This window comes from Melanerpes formicivorus, unplaced genomic scaffold, assembly GCF_026170545.1.
Source record: "Melanerpes formicivorus ecotype bairdi unplaced genomic scaffold, bMelFor1.0.p_v2 SCAF_6, whole genome shotgun sequence".
Lineage (NCBI taxonomy): Eukaryota > Metazoa > Chordata > Aves > Piciformes > Picidae > Melanerpes > Melanerpes formicivorus.
The window spans coordinates 26,211,574-26,230,038 of record NW_027142358.1 but is presented as its reverse complement, the minus strand read 5'-3'; the positions used below and the strand labels follow the sequence as shown (position 1 = coordinate 26,230,038).

The 18,465-nt window shown below is 41.9% G+C and overlaps 2 protein-coding genes across 3 annotated transcripts in view; one reads left to right on the top strand and one right to left on the bottom strand.

The window, feature by feature from the left end:
- The window catches only part of EDRF1 (erythroid differentiation regulatory factor 1), a 28,306-nt gene extending 21,859 nt beyond the window's left edge, over window positions 1-6,447 (bottom strand). For both annotated transcript variants that reach the window (XM_068140199.1, XM_068140200.1), the window contains exons 1-6: window positions 6,310-6,447; window positions 5,013-5,221; window positions 3,261-3,327; window positions 2,293-2,418; window positions 1,684-1,808; window positions 1,080-1,239 (exon numbers count right to left, since the gene is read on the bottom strand). In XM_068140199.1, coding sequence (XP_067996300.1) covers window positions 1,080-1,239; window positions 1,684-1,808; window positions 2,293-2,418; window positions 3,261-3,327; window positions 5,013-5,221; window positions 6,310-6,375 — 753 coding nt within the window. In that variant the 5' untranslated portion in view covers window positions 6,376-6,447. The remainder of the gene's footprint in view (window positions 1-1,079; window positions 1,240-1,683; window positions 1,809-2,292; window positions 2,419-3,260; window positions 3,328-5,012; window positions 5,222-6,309) is intronic.
- Window positions 6,448-9,819: 3,372 nt separating this feature from the next.
- Window positions 9,820-18,230, top strand: TEX36 (testis expressed 36). The gene is made up of 4 exons (XM_068139275.1): window positions 9,820-9,936; window positions 11,904-12,035; window positions 15,983-16,063; window positions 17,891-18,230. Exons 1-4 carry the CDS (start codon window positions 9,820-9,822, stop codon window positions 18,137-18,139), a joined length of 579 nt encoding a protein of 192 aa, XP_067995376.1. The 3' UTR covers window positions 18,140-18,230.
- Window positions 18,231-18,465: the final 235 nt, after the last annotated feature.

The window sequence follows — 18,465 nt, the reverse complement described above, 5'->3', positions numbered from 1 at the left end:
TGTTAAACTAGAAAAAAGTCTCTGGTCAGTGACTACAACGTTTCTTATCTACAGACACTACCAAGATTTTGCACCTAAATTTTCAGAGGCTTTGGAAAAAAAAAATCAAATCAGAAAAGTTTCATCCAAATTCTTTTTTAACCCAGGGTCACCATCAGATTAAGTATCCAGAATAAAACCTGCATCCTCATGTCTCATTGTCTGTTATTAAAAGAATCCCCACCCCTGAAGGCATTTAAAAGAGGCAGAGACGTTGAATTAGGCAATAGTTCCTCAAGAAGGTGGAAGAGAGAAGTCCTTTTTGTTTCAAGCACTGAAATATTTCTCCAGTTTAGAAGATTGCCACACTCTCAACACACACAGCTCCAATTCCATGGATAATATGTCAGAGCCTTTGGAAGTTAGCTGACCGAGGCACATTAGCTAGCAAGTGTAACTTGTAGACTGCATACAACAAATCTTTCAACCTCTCAAAAATTTAATCAATTCCCACATTCTATTACTCAAAAGCCACAGGAATTAACAGTTTTCATAAATATGCTCAGCCACAGACTGGAATCCTGGACTGGGGCCTAATACTAATCAGTTTGTTGCATAATTGCTGTAAACATCTCCCCCTTCCACTTGTGCAAACTCACAGCAAGTATTTGCACATGCTGCTTAACTGTTTTGCAAACATTTCCATAGATCTTCATTTTCCTGTTCACTTCAAATTCAAGGCCACCACAGGTTTACTATAATGACAAATTCAGAAAGAAAGGCCAAACCCTTTGGCTTCCATACACCAGAAAATCAGATTTTCCTATTTTTAGGTAAGCCATTGATGAGCACTCCTTGCCAAATGCTTTGTGTCTCAAAAATGCATACCTGAAAGTATTGAGTATTACAGGGACAGGAAAAAAAAGTTCCTGAAATTTGGAGCTCTGAAACACTGGTATAAGCTAAACAACATACACTGCCAAGTCCTAATGCTCAAGTTAATTTCTTTCAGCAAATACTGCACCAGCATCTTTGAAAACCTTTTAACATGTATCACACTCTACAAGGGCTAAGGCATTTCAAACATTATACACACTAACCTGGTTAGAGGCACCTGGCTCTTCAGATAACGAAGAAGGCATTTCAAAAGGAGTTGGCCAGGAGGCCCTTCCTGCTTCATCGCTCTCACCCGAAACAGGACCCTCCTGATGAGGTTTTGAAGTGGAAGGAACAGGCTGAGCAGCTCCATCACCATTAATGCTGACCAAGAAACATTAAAAAGTTCAGTCAACAATATGCAAACACATTCATTCTAGAGTCCTTAGATTTGATGCACTGCTCTCAAAGAATGCCTTGTCAATCTTTTAGAGTGTTCCCAAAGTTGTTCAATGCTCAAATTCCTGAGAACAACTACATCAAGTGTCACAATCCACTTTGTGTATTTTAAAGTTTTTCTTCCCTCAGAACCAGATATATTGAGTTATCAAGCTAAGTAATGCTATTTTATTCTTTAATTATTTAATTGTACTTTACTTCAGTTTCTGTTAAAACATTTACATGTTACTTCCTGATCTCATCCCTCAACTCCCTCTCTGTAAGGATAAATCAGTAAGACAGATCATCATGGAATTTTAACATTTATTCAAGACAAAAGAGCAGGCAAAAGTTAAGTGGAAAATTTGAGATTCATGCAAACCAAGTTACCTGTAGTACAAAAATTTAGAAAGTATAGCCTTCTGGTACCAATGTTCTTTACTCTTCTTTTTTCGTTGCCACTTCTGATCAATCAGCCTTTGATAAAACTCTTTCAGCCACGTCCAGTCCCCTGTCTAAACATCATCATAAATATGAAATTAAGAACAAGAAACATCCTCAGAGTAAATCAGGTTCCTTATTAACTTAGGAACGCTCATCCACAGTAACATCAAAATCCTGTAAAATCACTTCAGTCTTGAATTGGTTATTTTTTGAACATGTATTTTCCAGATCAGTAGTTTTTCTTACTAAAAAGTCGACTTCACTAGGAAATCAGATACATGGTAAGTTGTTACACAGTAACAAATAGTTATTAATAGTAAAATTAATAATAGTATAGTAACACTGAAGCAATAGCAGGAAAGTGGGACACAGAATTTCAATCCTACAATGTCATAAATCTAGGCCATCAGACACGGTGCAGAATTGAGCACCTTTTGCACTCACATGTGATTCTCGGGAATTTTAATACCTACACTGCTTTCATCCTGGCTATACCACCCTTGAAAGAATGGATTCTGACCACACCACATACTTAACAAAACCCAAATGGTGCACCTGAGAGGATCTCATGAAGAGTTCTTGAATATCCAGCTCATCCAACAAGAGGGTCCGCCCAATGCGATGTACTGCCATGCTCACATGGCTCTTGCTATAAGGGATCTTCAGAAGCTTTTTAATGTTCTTGCAGGAGAAAAGAGAATAGAGATTATTTTTAATACAATTATACTGCATTGTAAGACAATTCTTCGGATTTTGTAAGCAGAGAACACACTAGAATAGAATAAACCAGGTTGGAAGAGACCTTCAAGATCATCGCATCCAACCCATCATCCAACACCACCTAATCAACTAACCCATGTAACCAAGCACCCTGTCAAGTCTCCTCCTGAACACCTCCAGTGATGGCGACTCCACCACCTCCCCGGGCAGCCCATTCCAGTGGGCAATCACTCTCTCTTAACTAACACTACTAACACTGGGAGGCATAAGCTGGCAAATAAAACCTCAGAATGCCAGTGACTAAGGCTGTTCCACAAGAAGTTGCATTTGTTAAGGTCAGAAAGCATGAGAGACAGTGATCAATAGACCACATAATCAGTATAAACCACAGACATAATTAAATATGGTCTCTTTGGAACATCACAATCAGGTATCATAAGAAGAGACAAAAAGCAGGTAAGTGGATAGTTAGGATTTTAAAAGCTTTATCTTCACCACCTTGGGAATACCAACATTTTGTCAGACATCCAGAGGAATCTGGACAGAGATCTAAGTCTGAATAAAAATCTGCCAAACATCAGCACTGAGGCAGTACATCTCTTCTGAACAGCCTCATCTGAATCCTACAGGTATTACCAACAACAACAAAAAAAAAAAAAGGCTGACAGAGAGTGGAGAGAAGAAAAAGGGAGGGCTACTTTTCCTCAAAGGACACAAAGATAACAGACACTACGACAGACTCTTAAAATAAGCTCTATACACTGTAAGAATTGGAATGCAGTAAGTTAAAAAGTTATACATACCTCTGAATCAGACACGACATCTACATCATTTCCAACGGAGTCAATGAAGTCATATGCCATTCCAAAGCTATTTAAAGCACAGTACAAATTAAGACACATGCAATGTGGCATGTGTGGGGTTTTTAAGATTATTAAATCTTTGGAAGTTCTTTCTTCATTGAAAAACAACAACAAACCAAAACAAATATCAAGCTAACCATTACCAGGTGTGATGATCTCTCCAATTAAAATAATTTCATTTTTGCATTCTACAAGTTTTTCAAAGCTATCTTTGAAAGTGCTTAGATCCAATTTCAAGACATCCTAAAAAGGTAGCCCAAGTTTTGCTGATATTGAGAAAATCAGAACTATTTACACTGTTTATGATAGCTAAGGAGAAACTAGAGAAACTGAGGTTTTAATTTATTTAAAACCAAAAACAGCTTTTCAAAAAGTTTCTCTTTAAGGCATTAAGCGTATTAAAGACTTTTACTTTAGCAGCTATCTTTTCATTTCACCTCTTCTTTGTGCCTCCTAAACCTGGCCCACAGGTAACAGCCACATCCTTTTATCACAGAATGATTTGGGTTGGAAGGGGCCTCTAAAGGTCATCTAGTCTAGTCATCCAGTGAAGGGTCATCCACAGCTAGATCAGGTTGCCCAGAGTCCTGTGAAGCCTATCTTCACTTTTATTAAGGCCTCTCTAAATTACAAACTGGTTAGACTATTTTAATGCCCAGATCATTCTTTAAAATTAAACCAGATATTAGTATAACCCAAAAAAATACATGATATGCAAGTCTCCCAAGTTCTGCTTTAGCTATTAGCTTTTAAACGCTGACACTAGAGACACATTAGATATTTGACAAGTAGAGGCTGGCAGTTTAAACAAAAGAACCCAACAAAGCCCTGAGAAACATGTTATTCGGGTCCAAAAATGTACATCTCCTAAAACAGATCATGAGGATTTCAACACAGACTGTCCAAAAACTGAAATTTCACTAACTTTTTGACTTGGTGCGAGTTTGCCTGTTCAGCACAGGATGTAAGCCTCCTATTCATAAACATTCTGAACTCAAACTGTTTATCAAACATCCACACTGAAAGCTAACACTGCTCTCTTGCATTGTTTTGTCCCTTATTCCACCTTCTGTGCTCACTCTTAGCACGACTTTAAATTTCTTTTGCCATTAGTTAGTTAGCCAGGTCCAACTCCTCAAGGCCCAGAAGAATTATAAATAGGCTCATGCAGCTTTCAAAGGGCATCACATTTGGTTCATTTTCACCTGTTGCCAAAACCAGAATGGCTGACTGAATTAGTCTAGTTTGATTTTTGACCATCTGACAACAGCCAGCCAGGACAGAAGATCAAGTTAGTCTTAAGCAAGGTGTCAACACCCACTTGAGAAAAAGTCATAATCAACAGCATTACCAGCATGACAAGGTCAGGCTGGATAGGGCTTTGAGCAACCTCTTCTAGCAGAAGGTGTCCTTGCCCATGGCAGGTGGGGTGAAACTAGATGATCTTTAATATCCCTTCCAACCCAAACCATTCTGTAATCATTAATCCTTTACAAAGGAGGCAAGTTTGGAGCATACAGGCAAGAACTAAGGATGATAAAGCAGAGGAAGAATGGCTATAAAAAGCAATAGCTAGTTGCTATGGCAGAGCCTGTATGTTAAACTCTGAGTTACATATGTTCCAAGATCACTGTTAGAATTATTCTTAAAGACCTAGGGAAAAAAAAAAAAATACAGCCTGCTGTTATTTACCTTGAAAATGGTTTACTTTTTTTGTTGTTGCCAAGAATGGTTGTACCTGCTGCTCCCAGCTTCGCGCTGTCACGCAACCAGTTGGCAGGCGGAAGCTTCAAGTCTGTTTTCTCCTGCAGACGGGCAAATGCTGCTTGTGGAGGGGCAGAGGAGTACTTCACCACAGCGCTGCTTTTCACTTCATTGCCTCCAAGAAACAGCACTGAGCCCTAGTTTTCAAAGAGACATGAGTCTTTCACTTCCATTTATCAGATCTGCTCTGTGATAAGCTATTTTTAACTACAACAGACCAAAGCCTGTCCTGCATCCAACTAGAATTTTCTCCTGCACATGATTGAGGAAGTTAGATCTAGATTAGTTATTAGAAAGAAATTCTTCACAGTGAGGGTGGTGAGACACTGGAACAGGTTGATTAGGGAAGCTGTGGATGTCCCCTCCCTAGAGGTTAGATGAGGTCTTGAGCAACCTGGTCTAGTGGAAGGTGTCCTTGCCAATGCTAGGGCAATTGGAACTAGATGATTTTTCAAGACACCTTCCAACCCAAGCCATCCTCCCCAAACTCCAACATCTTCACCATGCCTATGCTCCACTTTACGAGTTATAAAGTGCAATTAAGGTCAGGTCCCCAGAGAATGTGAAACTACTAAACTAAGCCAGAATACTGGTAATACCACTGAAGTTTGAAAAGGTGTCCACTAGTACATAGTAACGTTGAAGCTAAACATGCTTTTGCCTCATTACTGCCCACAGCTAAACACATAGCTGTCACACTTGTGCTGAGAGCTTTGAAGTGATGGATGTTAAGAGGAAAAAACAGATCCACAGGACACTCTTTATGCAAATATCATGCTCCATACTGCACTTAACAACAGAAACCCTGATTATAATTAATGCTTAATCATAATTAGCACGTTCCCTGCTGCGCTCCGGTCCTGACAACAGCACTGCCTTACTGGCTAAACTGGAAGGAAGCTGGATACACGCCTCGGAGAAGACTGAAAACATCACTGTGGGCTGTGTTTACAGGGGCTGCGGCCAAACCAGCAGCGCCCGGGTCCGCCGCCGGCAGCAGCTGCCCTCCCGAGCCTCAGCCTGCCCTCTCCCGCTCCACCGACCGCCCCACACCGGGCAGGCTAAGGGGGGGGGGGGGGGGGACAGAAACAACTCCGTAGGAGCGGAGGAGTCTACGGGACAGGGGCTGTCCCTCAGCCGCGGGACCCCCAGTCCCGCTGCGGCTATAAGACACTGCAAACAGAGTCACACCCTCCCTCCATTCCTCTCCCCTTCAAATCGCTACCTGTTTCGGCTCCTCCGCGTCAGTCCGCAGAGGGGCAGCGGCCCCCGCAGCGCAGAGCTCCTCCATGTTGCGGCAGTCGAGCGCCCGAAGAAGCGGGGGGCGCTGTCAGCGGGGAAGCAGGGAGCACGTCTGCGCCTCCACACAAGGCACCACCTCTCGCGAGACTTTCCCAGAACTCCCAGTGGGCGCTGGGGCGGGAAAGGGGCGCGCTGGCCAATAGGAGAGCGCGAGTGGTGGTGCTCGAGGGCAGGGTGATAGCGACGGCCTGTGGTGCAACGTCGCGGTTACGTCCAGCCCGGTTGGAGCCCAGCCCGGTTGGAGCCCGGCCCGGTTGGAGCCCGGCTGCTCGGCGCTTTGTGGGTGGGTGGGTGCGGTGAGGGTGCACCATCGGCAGCTGGCTCTGCTACGCCGGTACGTGCTGGGGTGCTGTGTCCTTCGGGGCTTGTGTGGCAGGAGCTGCTGCACATCTGGGAGCTGGGCACGGCAGGTGCCCTCAGAAACCCAGGTCTGTCCTGAGCAAAGAGTTGGACGTTGCCAAATTAAGTACTTTAGGTAAGGGAATCATAGAATCGTTTGGATTGGAAAAGACACTTTAAGATAAGCAACTCCAACCATATCTAACCCTACCAGGTCTCTCAATGCCAAATCTCTTGAGCCATGTAAACACCAGAGGTGGTGACCTACCTCCTCCCTGGGCAGCCTAGTCCAGTATTTGAGAGCACTTAAAAGTGAAGAAGCTTCTAATATCCAACCTAAAACTCTGCTGGCACAACTTCAGGCCATTTTCTGTTATTCTGTCACCTTATACTGGGGAAAGAGACCAACACCTACCTTAGAGTTGCAGAGAGCAAGAGCTCCCCTCAGTCGCCTTCCCTGGAGGCTAAAGAAGCCCAGTTCTCTCAGCCACTCCTCACAGGAGCTGGTTTTGACCCTTCACTACCTTTGTTGCCCTTCTGTGGACCTGGTCTAGCACCTGTGTCTTTTTTTTGTAGTGATGACCCCAAAACTGAACACTACTAAAGATGTGGCCTCACCAGTGCTGAATATAGGGGAGCAGGGCAACAGAGCTTACTGGTGGCGTTTGCGGATATGCTGAATAACTCTCACCACTGAAATCTTGGTGAGGAGACACCTTAAGAGTGCGGGGAGATGAATTCATAGAATCATGGGATTGTTTTGGTTGGAAAAGACCTTTAAGATCATCAAGTCCAAACCCAAACACTACTGTGGCCATTAAACCACTTCCCAAAGTGCCATGTCTACACATTTTTTAACACCTCCGGGGACAGTGTACACCACCTCCCTGGGCAGCCTGTTCCAATGCATGACCACATTGTAGTGTGCTAGACTCTGCTATACAGTGAAATTGACGAAGACATCGCTGTGATGACCTAAGCAGACAGGCAGTGCTGAAAGGATTGTGAAATTGACGAAGACGTAGCTGTGATGACCTAAGCAAACAAGCGGTGCTGAAAGGATTGTGAAATTGACGAAGACATAGCTGTGATGACCTAAGCAAGCAAGCAGTGCTGAAAGGATTTTTAATCTTTATTATTTGTTATTCTTTATTCACCATGCTACAAGAGACAGTACAGTTTGTGACTGATCAGGAGGTACAAATGCCAACAGCCTGTCGTCACCGTCCTTGATGATATATATATAGCAACTAGGCCACTGCCTGCCTTTCTTTACTGAGGTACTTTTTTCTCCTGCCACTGATCCTCATGGAGTTTAGGTGGTCCTAATTGTCTTTGAAATTGTCTCTAAAAGTTGGTTTAAAAATTATTATTAGATTTCAGAGGCAGAGTGCAGTGGCATTAGCCTTATTTCCTTTGTGAACCAAGCTACAATACTCTAGTTTTGTATGTATTTACTAACAGAGCATAGGTCTCTTATCAGTAACAACAACATTATAACAATCCATTTTGGTATGAAGATACACATATAGAATCTATTTAAGAAATATAATTAAGGTAATGTTTTAAAGCAGTTTTCATTAATTTGGACCTATGTTTACTGCTCTGGCAAACTGGCACAAATCTTCTTTAATTATTTATTCATTATGTTCCTTTAAAATCTGTTGATGGTGTTAGTAAGGGAACTTCTAAGTCTCATCCTTAAACTTTTGCAGCTTTACCCATATCTCACTAGAAGATTGCAGGAAATACAAAACTCTTGCAGCCTTTAACTGTACTCACTCTAATGGAGCAGCACTAAAAAACAAAGTACTGTTTGAGTTTGCAGTAACAGGCCCCAATTTACTGAATCTGAAAATTAATAGAATAGAATGAAAACGAATTCCAGTTTCCTCTGCCTGTTATGTTCTTTATCCTTCTCTAGTTGTTTCTATCTCTGGTTTACTCAGTCTTATAAATAGCCTGAGCTATCTCCCCAGCTTTCTGCTTTGCTGCTGGCACATCCAGGCAGTTCATTACAGTCAAGGCTGGGATGACAACAGAGTCATAAAAGTGTTTCAGACCATATTGCTCTTTGAGTTGGTTTAACCTCAACTGGCAGCTGAGCACCATGCAGGCTCTTGCTCATTCCTCCTCTCTCCCAGTGGAAATAAAAGGAAAACTCATGGGTTGAAATAAGAATAACTTAGAAACTTAATTAAAATATATTCATAAAATATGTTAATCATCATTGTAATGACAAGGGATATAAGACAAATAAGTAGAACCCAAGAGAAGAGAAGTGATGCACAGTGTAATCGCTTCCCACCCACTGACCAGTGCTCCAGCACTGATCAGCCACCCAACAGCAAACACACCCCAGTTTATATACTAAGAATGAGATTTGGAGGTGTGGAATATCTCTTTAGCTAGTTTAGGTCAGCTCTCCTTGCCATGTTCCCCTCAACTTTTTGTGCTCCTGAACAAACCAGGAAGCTGGAAAGTCCTTGATTCCTTATGAACAACTAACAACATCAGTATATTGTCTGCACCCACCTCACACTGAATCCAAACCACAACACTCTTCTAGCTACTAAGAAGTTAATTAGCTGTAATCCAGCTTGTTTACAGTTACTGCTGTTTGTTTTTTTTCCTTAACCAAAACAGTGTCATCTGGAATAGCTTCTTTTTCATAAACAAGGTTTAAACCAGCTTCTGTAAATTGTCATAAAAGTAATTTACCTACTTTTGTACTTAAAATAGCTTGCAGAATGGTATTATTAATAGTAACGAGTCCCAGATAATTGCTCTTATCAAAACTTCAGCAGATACTGAGGGAGATAAAGTAAAGGAAAGCCTTGAAAAACTCTACAATGGCAGCGAGGTTCCCAAATATCATGACCTATGTCTGATACTAAGATGGAAAACTAGGTACTCCCACAAGAAATTTGTAGTTGCACTTTGTAAATGTCTGAGACTGAATCATGTGCACTTAACTCATACAAATGCTGGCTTTTTTTTCTTGTTCCATTTGCCAGCCAGGGTATCTGATTCCTACATGAGTTAGCCTTGAATGTCAGAATACTGGAAAACAGCCACTTGCCATATGAGCGTCATGTTGTTTACAGGGAGTCAAGTCTTTGGAGGGAAAGTCTTGCTTTGTGCTTGGTTTAGTGAGAAGTTCTGCCTTGTCTGCAGCTCACCCACAGGCTCATTTCATCATAAGCAAGGGGTTTGTGCCTCCATTTTTATTTATGTGAAATGAGCTTTACATTTTGGTTGGTTCTTTACTTCCCCATCTTTAAAGTTTCATCCTTGCTGTCAGAGCATGCAGCTAATAGTTAAATAGTGTGGATGTTTGCAAGTCAGTGCTTGATTTCAAAGCCAAAAACCATCAATTTCTCTCCCATTTTAAGACAACATTAAATTATTTTATCAACTTTTATTTTCCCCTGCTGCAGCTGATAGGGAAGAGCAGCAAAGCTTTTGCTCATCTGGGTCTCACAGGAACATCAAAATCACTTAGTGATGCAATCAGGGAGCGTCTAAAGTCATGGTACTACCCCCACCCCACTCTGTGAGTGGGCCAAGTGGTCACCGTGGTAACCACAGTGTCCAGGGAGCCAGGCAGTGTGGCCAGGGCAGTAGTGGTGTGGAACCATGCCCAAGGGCAGGTGTTCACACCACAGAGAGCAGCACGCTGGATCTTGGGTGAGCCACTGTGTCCCCACTGGGGTTTTTTAACCTTAACTTCTCACCATGCAGAGGGTGACTTTGTCCTTCAGCCAGAAACAAGCTTTCCTGTTCCTGTTGTTTGTGAGGAAAGGTGTTGGGATGTTTTTGCTGTTTTCCAACAGTGCTGAAGGTCTTTTATTTTACATTTATCCCTCTATGGTTTTCTTTACCTTCTGGAAAATGCTAGCTGATATTTACCTCAGTTATCACCCTCAGAAGAAGTGCTGTGATCCCCATCAAAGGCCCGGTACTGGGACCTCTGGGCATCCCAGGGCACTGTGACACATGCCTAGCACAGGCTGGTCTTCAGTTCCTGAGCTCATGGTCCTAATGTTTGGCTGAGCTGTTTCCCAGGAGTTCTATGCTTTCAAACCTATGATCATACAACAGCAAGGAGCAGTGTGGGGGGTGGGGGAAAAGACATTATAGCATAAGGGAGCATGGAAGTGCTGGTGGATAGCAAGGTCACCATGAACAAGCAGTGGGCTCTTGTGGCCAAGAAAGCAAATGGTCACCTGGGGTGCCTTAAGAAGAGTGTGTGGCCAGAAGACAAGGGAGGTTCTCCTCTCTCTCTACTCTCCCCTAGTGAGGTTAGCGATGGAGTACTGTCTCCTGTTCCAGGCTCCCCAGTTCAAAGGAGACAGGGAACTAACCAGAATCCAGCAGAGGCTATGAAGATGCTGAGGGGATTGGAGTATCTCTCTGAGAGACCTGAGGCTGTTCAGCCTGAGAAGAGCAGACTGAGAGGGGATCTTCTCAATGCTCAGCAAGAGCTAAAAGGTGGAGGGCAAGAGAACAAGGCCAGTCTCTTTTCAATGGTGCCTGGCAACCAGACAAGGAGCGTCAGGCACAAACTGGAACACAGGAAGTTCTCTCCAAACATATGAAAAAACTTCTTTGCTGTGAGGGTGGCAGAGACCTGGAGCAGACTGCCCAGAAATGTTGTGGAGTCTCCTTCTCTGTAGAGATCCCAAACCTGTTCCTGGACATTACAATCCTGGGCAACCTGCTGTGGGTGACGCTGCTTTAGCAGCGGAGTTGCACTAGGTGATCTGCAGTGGTGCCATCCGACCCCCACTATTGCTGTAATACTGATAAGTGTTTTATCAGATGGATTATCTCTTCATAAACAAATTTTTAATGCTCCTGGAGAAATAATATTCTTTTCTGGCTACTGATCTATGTTGTAAAATCTTTATCACAGTAGTTGTGTTGTGTGTGGGAGGCTCCTGTTTTTTCCAGAGGCCACTAGGTGCTGCTGCAATCCAAATAATAAGAAATAAATGGGAAAATGCCATTACCCACATTTCTGATTGCATTGATTTGAGGTTTTGTTCTTAGTTTGTTTCAGGGTTTCTTTGGGTTTCGTGTTTTGGGGCTTTTGGTTTGGTTTTTTTTGTTTGGTTGTGGTTTATATGTTTTGTTTGTTTGTTTTAATGAGTCACAATTTTCATTATTTTCTAGTTTGCTCATGCTGGAGCATTCCAGGGTCAACTTGATTCAACAACAAGCTCTGCACTAAAAGAGGTTTACAGCTTAGGAGCAGCTCAGTATATCGAGGAGAGATTGCTGCCAGCATACAGAGCTCGGGAGCAGGTGAGTGACTGTGGCAGAACAGTCAGCGTACAGAGCTCCTTTCTGCAAGATGCCACTTGCTAAATTATGAGTTAAGAACAGCACTTATGGCAGTTAGGAAAGCAGTCACAGCAGCCTGGCAGACTTTGTGCCTCAGGGGATAAAATGATTGCAGGCTGTACAAGGAAGGAACATATTTCCCTGTTACTCAGTTATCATTTTGGATGCTCAAAGTCCTGCTGTAGTTATTACTGATCTCCAGCATCAGTTACTTCATCAGCTCTTTGAGACATGTTCATGTGCCAGAATATATTATCATCAATCTGAATCCAAAACCTGTGTGGAAAGCCCTACAAGAACATTTAATTGAAATGCTGTGATCTCTTTTGAATTAAATGCACAGAAATTCTGTATTTTTATCTTTTTATAATCATTAACAATTTAGAAACTTCATATTTGAAACATTATAACATTTCCCTTCCGACCCAAACCATTCTGTGATTCTATGATATTTAAGGCTTGCTTTAAACATGGGATTTGGGACAACTTTGTAAGCAAACAAAATGCAGCATTTTAAAATCACAAGTATTTAAAATGTTACAACTTCCTAAGCAATATTTTTGTCCTTATTTTATCACCACTGAGCTTTGCTTTTCCCACCCACTTGGTGCACAGAACATTTTCTATTTTCATTTTCTCTACACAGAGCAATACTGTTGCATTCACAGAGTGTGCTATAAAGAAAAGCAGAAATGGGCAGGGAAGGGATATTTGAGAGGGAAGTTTGGGGCTACGGAAAAAGAAAAGATTTTACTGTAACATGGTACACCTTTACAAAGGCCTGTAGTGGCAGGATGAGGGGTATGGGCTTCAAACTGGAAGAAGCTGGATTTAGATTAGATATTAGAAAGAAATTCTTCCCTATGAGGGTGATGAGGCAGTGGAACAGGCTGCCAGAGAAGTTGTGGAGTCTTCCAAGCCTGGGAATATTCAAAGCCAGGTTAGTTGGGAACCTTGAGCAACCTGGTCTAGTGAGAGGTGTCCCTTCCCATGGCAGGGGGTTGGAATTAGATGATTTTTAAGGACCTTTCCAACCCAAGTTATTCTATGATTCTGATGATACTCCATATACATTTCTGCAAAACATCTGGCCTCAGCCACCATCTGAAAGGGAGAAACAAGTTAGACTGACCTTTTATCAACACTAATAAGACTGTTCAGCTGCTGCTTTGTGTCCTGTACTTACCAGCCCTTCACTGTTAGAAGTGAATTCCTATCTATTGTAAATCAAGAGCTGAAATGGGATCAGCAGGGAGACTGTGAAGATGCATTAAAATGTGGTGTCACAGGAACAATCTGAGGAAGTTTGTTTATGTGACCTTTTTTAAAGTGCTGACAGAGTGTTGCTGTGTGTCAAGGTGGATGTGTCCAATCTCTTTGTATTGGTGAACTCACTGGCTCTGAGGTTAATTAATTTTCACAGAAATCCAGTGCTGTTTAAGCTGATACTACTTCTGATTTCTTACTTCATGATAGTCCTATAATTATTCTGTAATAGATTTTTCTTTTAACCATTAGTTTATACAGGAAATCCTTCCAAGGGGTGATATTCAATATTTACCATCTTGGTTTTCAATTTTCCTGCAGCATGTGGGCACTAGTAATAAACTCTGCTCTGAAAATGTTAATATTGACGTGAAATTGCAGCAGGATGTTTTAGTGAGTCCTACATTTACTGACTCTGGAGGTGCTTATTTTTAAACACGTGTGAGAATATATGCATTTAATTTCCTTATCCATAGAATGGCAGCCTGGTTGAATCTGTATGAGAAAACAAGTGAACATGTGGCACAAACCTAAAAAAGGTAGAGAATCTGTTTAGTTTACCCAGTACTCTAAAATAGGATCATGCAGCTGACTCCATGCAGGCAGATTTTGTGTTCAGTGATTTTTTTTTTTCTGATTCAAGCCTCTGATTACATTTATCTTTAGCACAGGTTCAGTTTCACTTACTCTTGAAACATGTTTTAAATTGTGTTACATGAAAATTTGCTTTCTTCTTTGGAATTGAATATCATAGCTGGAAGATGAAAAAATGTATTCCACAAGGTTAAAAGTAAAAATTACTGGAGTATTTACAGATAAGAAATTATAAAGTTCCCAACAAGAAACAGAAAAAAACAACCCCATACTCAGGGAAGAACAGAGTCAATCTAATAGTCCAGAAGAGTTTTCAGAGTTCCAGTTTTTCCATATTTTAATAACATTGCAATGATACATAACAAAGAAACCTTAACAAAATTAAATATGTTAAAATCCTTCTAAAATGTGTGTGTGTGGAGGGGGTTCTGCAGTCGTCCTTTTTTTCTTCTGAAACTCCAATTTCATTTTAGAGGTTGGGTGAACACTATGGTAAAGAATGAGATTATAAATTAGTTATGCAATTAATACCTCCTCCACTTCCCCTGCAACAAGCAGTGTACATGACATTCAGCACATAAATCATAGATTAATTCAGTTTTGAGGTCCCTTTTGTCGTTCATTTTAATTAGCTCTAGGCTCACTTGTGAATCAAACAAGCCAGTGCTGACATCTATCTGGTGTTTTGCTGCTTTGAAAATTCACACTTTTCTGTTAATCATGCAGGTATTCAGCTAGCCAAGGGACTGCAGATCTCTTGATGATTTTGCTTAAAAAATAATAAAGTACAATACAGAAGGTCCACATTATCCCTATAAAATAATGTGCAGTTGAACGTTTAACTTGCAAATGTGAATTACTGGTGGTGAATGTTATGTAGTGTTGGGTGAAAAACTGGGTTTGAGCCAGCAATGTGCCCTCACCGTGCCCAACCATGTCCTGGGCTGCATCCCCAGCAGCATAGGCAGCAGGTGGAGGGAAGGGATTCTGCCCCTCTGCTCCACTCTGCTGAGATGCCACCTGCAGTGCTGGGGCCAAGGCTAGAGTCCTCAGCACGGGAGGGACATGGACCTGTTGGAGCAAGGACAGAGGAGGCTACAACAACGATGTGAGGGCTGGAAGCCCTCTGAGAACGGTCTGAGAGAGTTGGGATTGTTCATCCTGAAGAAGAGAAGGCTCCAGGGAGATGTTCTAGTGGCTTTTCAGTACTTAAAGGGGCCTATAAGAAAGCTGGGGATAGACTTTTTAGCAGGGCCTGTTATGACAGGACAAGGGGTGATGGTTTTAAACTTAAAAAGTGAGAGAATCGCAGAATCATAGAATGTTAGAGGTTGGAAGGGAGCTTAAAAGATCATCTAGTTCAACCCTCCTGCCAAAGCAGGATCACCTAGGGCAGGCTGCACAGGAACACATCCAGGTGGAGTTTTAAAGTCTGCAGAGAAGGAGATTCCACAACCTCTCTTGGGCAGCCTGTTCCAGGTCTCTGTTACCCTCACCATAAAGAAGTGTCTCCTTGTGTTGAGGTGGAACCTCCTGTGTTCTACCTTGTACTCATTGTTCCTTGTTCTATTACTGGGCATTACTGAAATGAGACTGGCACCTTCATCTTGACACCCACCCCTCAGATAATTTCAGACATTAATAAGATCCCCTCTCAGCCTTCTCAAGACTAAACAGCCCCAGGTTTCTCAGTCTTTCTTCATAGGAGAGATGTTCCATTCCCACAGTCATTCTTGTAGCTCTTCATTAGACTCTCTTTAGTAGAACCCTGTCTCTTTTGAGTTGGTGAACACAAAACTGGACACAATATTCAGGTGTGGTCTCACCAGGGCAAAGTAGAGGGGGAGGAGAAGCTCTCTAGACCTGCCAAACACACTTTTCTTAATGCACCCCTAGTTGACCTTCAAGGGTCCCTTCCAACCCAAACCATTCTCTGACTTCCTTGTTAGAACACAAGCAGCTGTAATTTCAGCATATGTCCAAACACAACAATAAACAAATGATGTGAAAATTCATATTTTTTCAATTATAACTTCTTTTTTTTTCAGAGAGCAGTGAACAACAATTTTCCCTTTTCTTCTCATGACAACAGACACTGTCTGCACAACTTCGGAGAGTATTTTGATTTGGTAAGTACCCAGCACTGGCAAAAATCAAGCAAGTCCATGTCTCTTAGTCTGCCAGAGATTAAACACAGCATCTTTTCACTCCCCTGCAAAAAAATTCAAGATGCTGAATATCTTGAGGAAAGAAAAATGTAAACAGGAAAGAAAAACACTCTTTTAATCAATGTAGGGATGGCAGTCTGCTATACCTTGCACAGAAGCACACATGGTCCTCGAGAAGGGCAAAATTCAAGGGGAGCAAAAGCCCCATGATTTGTGTCTCTGAAATTAATTTTCTAGTGATCCTGGAGTTTATGTCTTAGCATGGTTTTGTACCCAGTTATATGTCCTACTAGTGGTAAAGGTGATTTGCCTTGTGCTGAACTTTTTGTCCACTCGGCCACTCAGAATTCACAGTCCCACATATTTGGTTCAGATTCTTCTTAATCATGTTTAACCAAAATCCACAGGACACCACAATGTGTCTCCAGAATGTGTTATTTCCCAATCCACATCTCTTTTTAATATACCTCTTTAAACCTATGTTGCAGAAGCCACAGTTCTTAAAAGAATTTAAATTGTTTGGAGATTTTTTGTGTGTGCAACTGTTTGGTTTTCCACTTTTCTTAGAATAGCATAGCATAGCATAGCATAGAATAGAATAGAATAGAATAGACCAGGTTGGAAGAGACCTTCAAGATCATCGTGTCCAACTTATCATCCAACACCACCTAATCAACTAAACTATGCAACCAAGCACCCTGTCAAGTCTCCTCCTGAACACCTCCAATGATGGTGACTCCACCACCTCCTCAGGCAGCCCATCCCAATGGGCAATCACTCTGTCTGTGTAGAACTTCTTCCTAACCTCCAGTTTAAACCTTCCCTGGCACAGCCTGAGACTGTGTCCTCTTGTTCTGGTGCTGGTTGCCTGGGAGAAGAGACCAACCTCTGCCTGTCTACAACCTCCCTTCAGGTAGTTGTAGAGAGCAATAAGGTCACCCCTGAGTCTCCTCTTCTCCAGGCTAAGCAACCCCAGCTCCCCCAGTCTCCCTTCATAGGGCTTGTGTTCCAAACTCCTTACCAACTCCATTGCCCTTCTCTGGACACGTTCCAGCAAGTCAACATCCTTCCTAAACTGAGGGGCCCAGAACTGGTTGACATCTTTCTAAGCAGCAAAGTAAATTGTGCAACTCACAAGATAATGAGTAGACAAAGAATGAGCAAATTGAGATAGTGAAAATTTGTCTGACTTTGGGCTCTTTTAGCCCTGATTTTTTTGCTGTTCATTATTCCCTGAGTGTCCTCCATTTCTGTGCACTTTGCGCAGCATTTCAGTTTCAGAGATACCGATCAACCGTAATTCCAAATAAATATTCTGCAAGCTATGGAGTGTGAAAATGAAGCCTCATCTCTGTGTTTGGACACACAAGGGATAACTTTGAAGATTCAGATTTCATGGTCTGTCTCAGTTTTTTTATTGCAGGCTGAACATAAAATTATTAACCTATTTCTTTGGGTTACTCGGAAGCTTGAATTTAGCGGAGTGTAGCTAAATAGCCTTGAGTATAGAGTGTGCTGTAGAAATGCAAAGTGTAAATGGTTTATTAGTACTAAGAGGTGGAAGGTCAACAGATTTCCCATTATATCTGCAACCAGAAATGTTCATACAGGCAAGTCTGACAATATTATTTTTAACTTGCTGAAGATCAACCCCGAGTTCTTGAAATCACTGTGGTAACAGCTTGGTTAACTTCCCTGTGGGGTAGTGACTGTTACAAGATTCATCTGTGAAGCTGTGATTCTAAGTCATATGTTTACAGGGATTTTTCCTTCCACTTTTTGATCTAGGGTATGGGCCAGAGGAAGGCGGAACCCGAAAGACGGCAACAGAACTCACAGAACTTTCAGCTGTGGGCTCATGAAGCAGTTCCTAGCAGCAAGGATGGCTTAACCATTTATCAGACATCATTTGTGAAAAATCAAAAAGCTGAGGGCCCATTTTATCGGCGGTATCCAAAACACCACTCAGAAAAATGGTGCAGTGGCAAACATGCTCCTGAGAGTGAAAAAAGCCGCAGCCAAAACAAGTCACCTTGATTATAGAAACACCTTTCTAGTGCCACCTCCTCAGGGCATTTTCTCCAGAGCTGAGCTACTTGTTGCTCCAATGGATAATGAAATAAATATTTGTGTGAAGTGAATGTGGTAGCACAGTTGAGAGTTTATTGAAATGAGCTATCATGTTACTCTAAAGACACATTACTATAAAAAAGTTAATGAAGAGGAGCATTATAAGGGAAAACATGACTCTACATCTCTTTAGAAATACCTCAGCTAGCAGAACAGAGGTACTGATTGTACTTGTGTTATTTGATACTGGTTGACCCTTGTCCTGATACAAAAGCTCCTTCAGCTTCAGAATC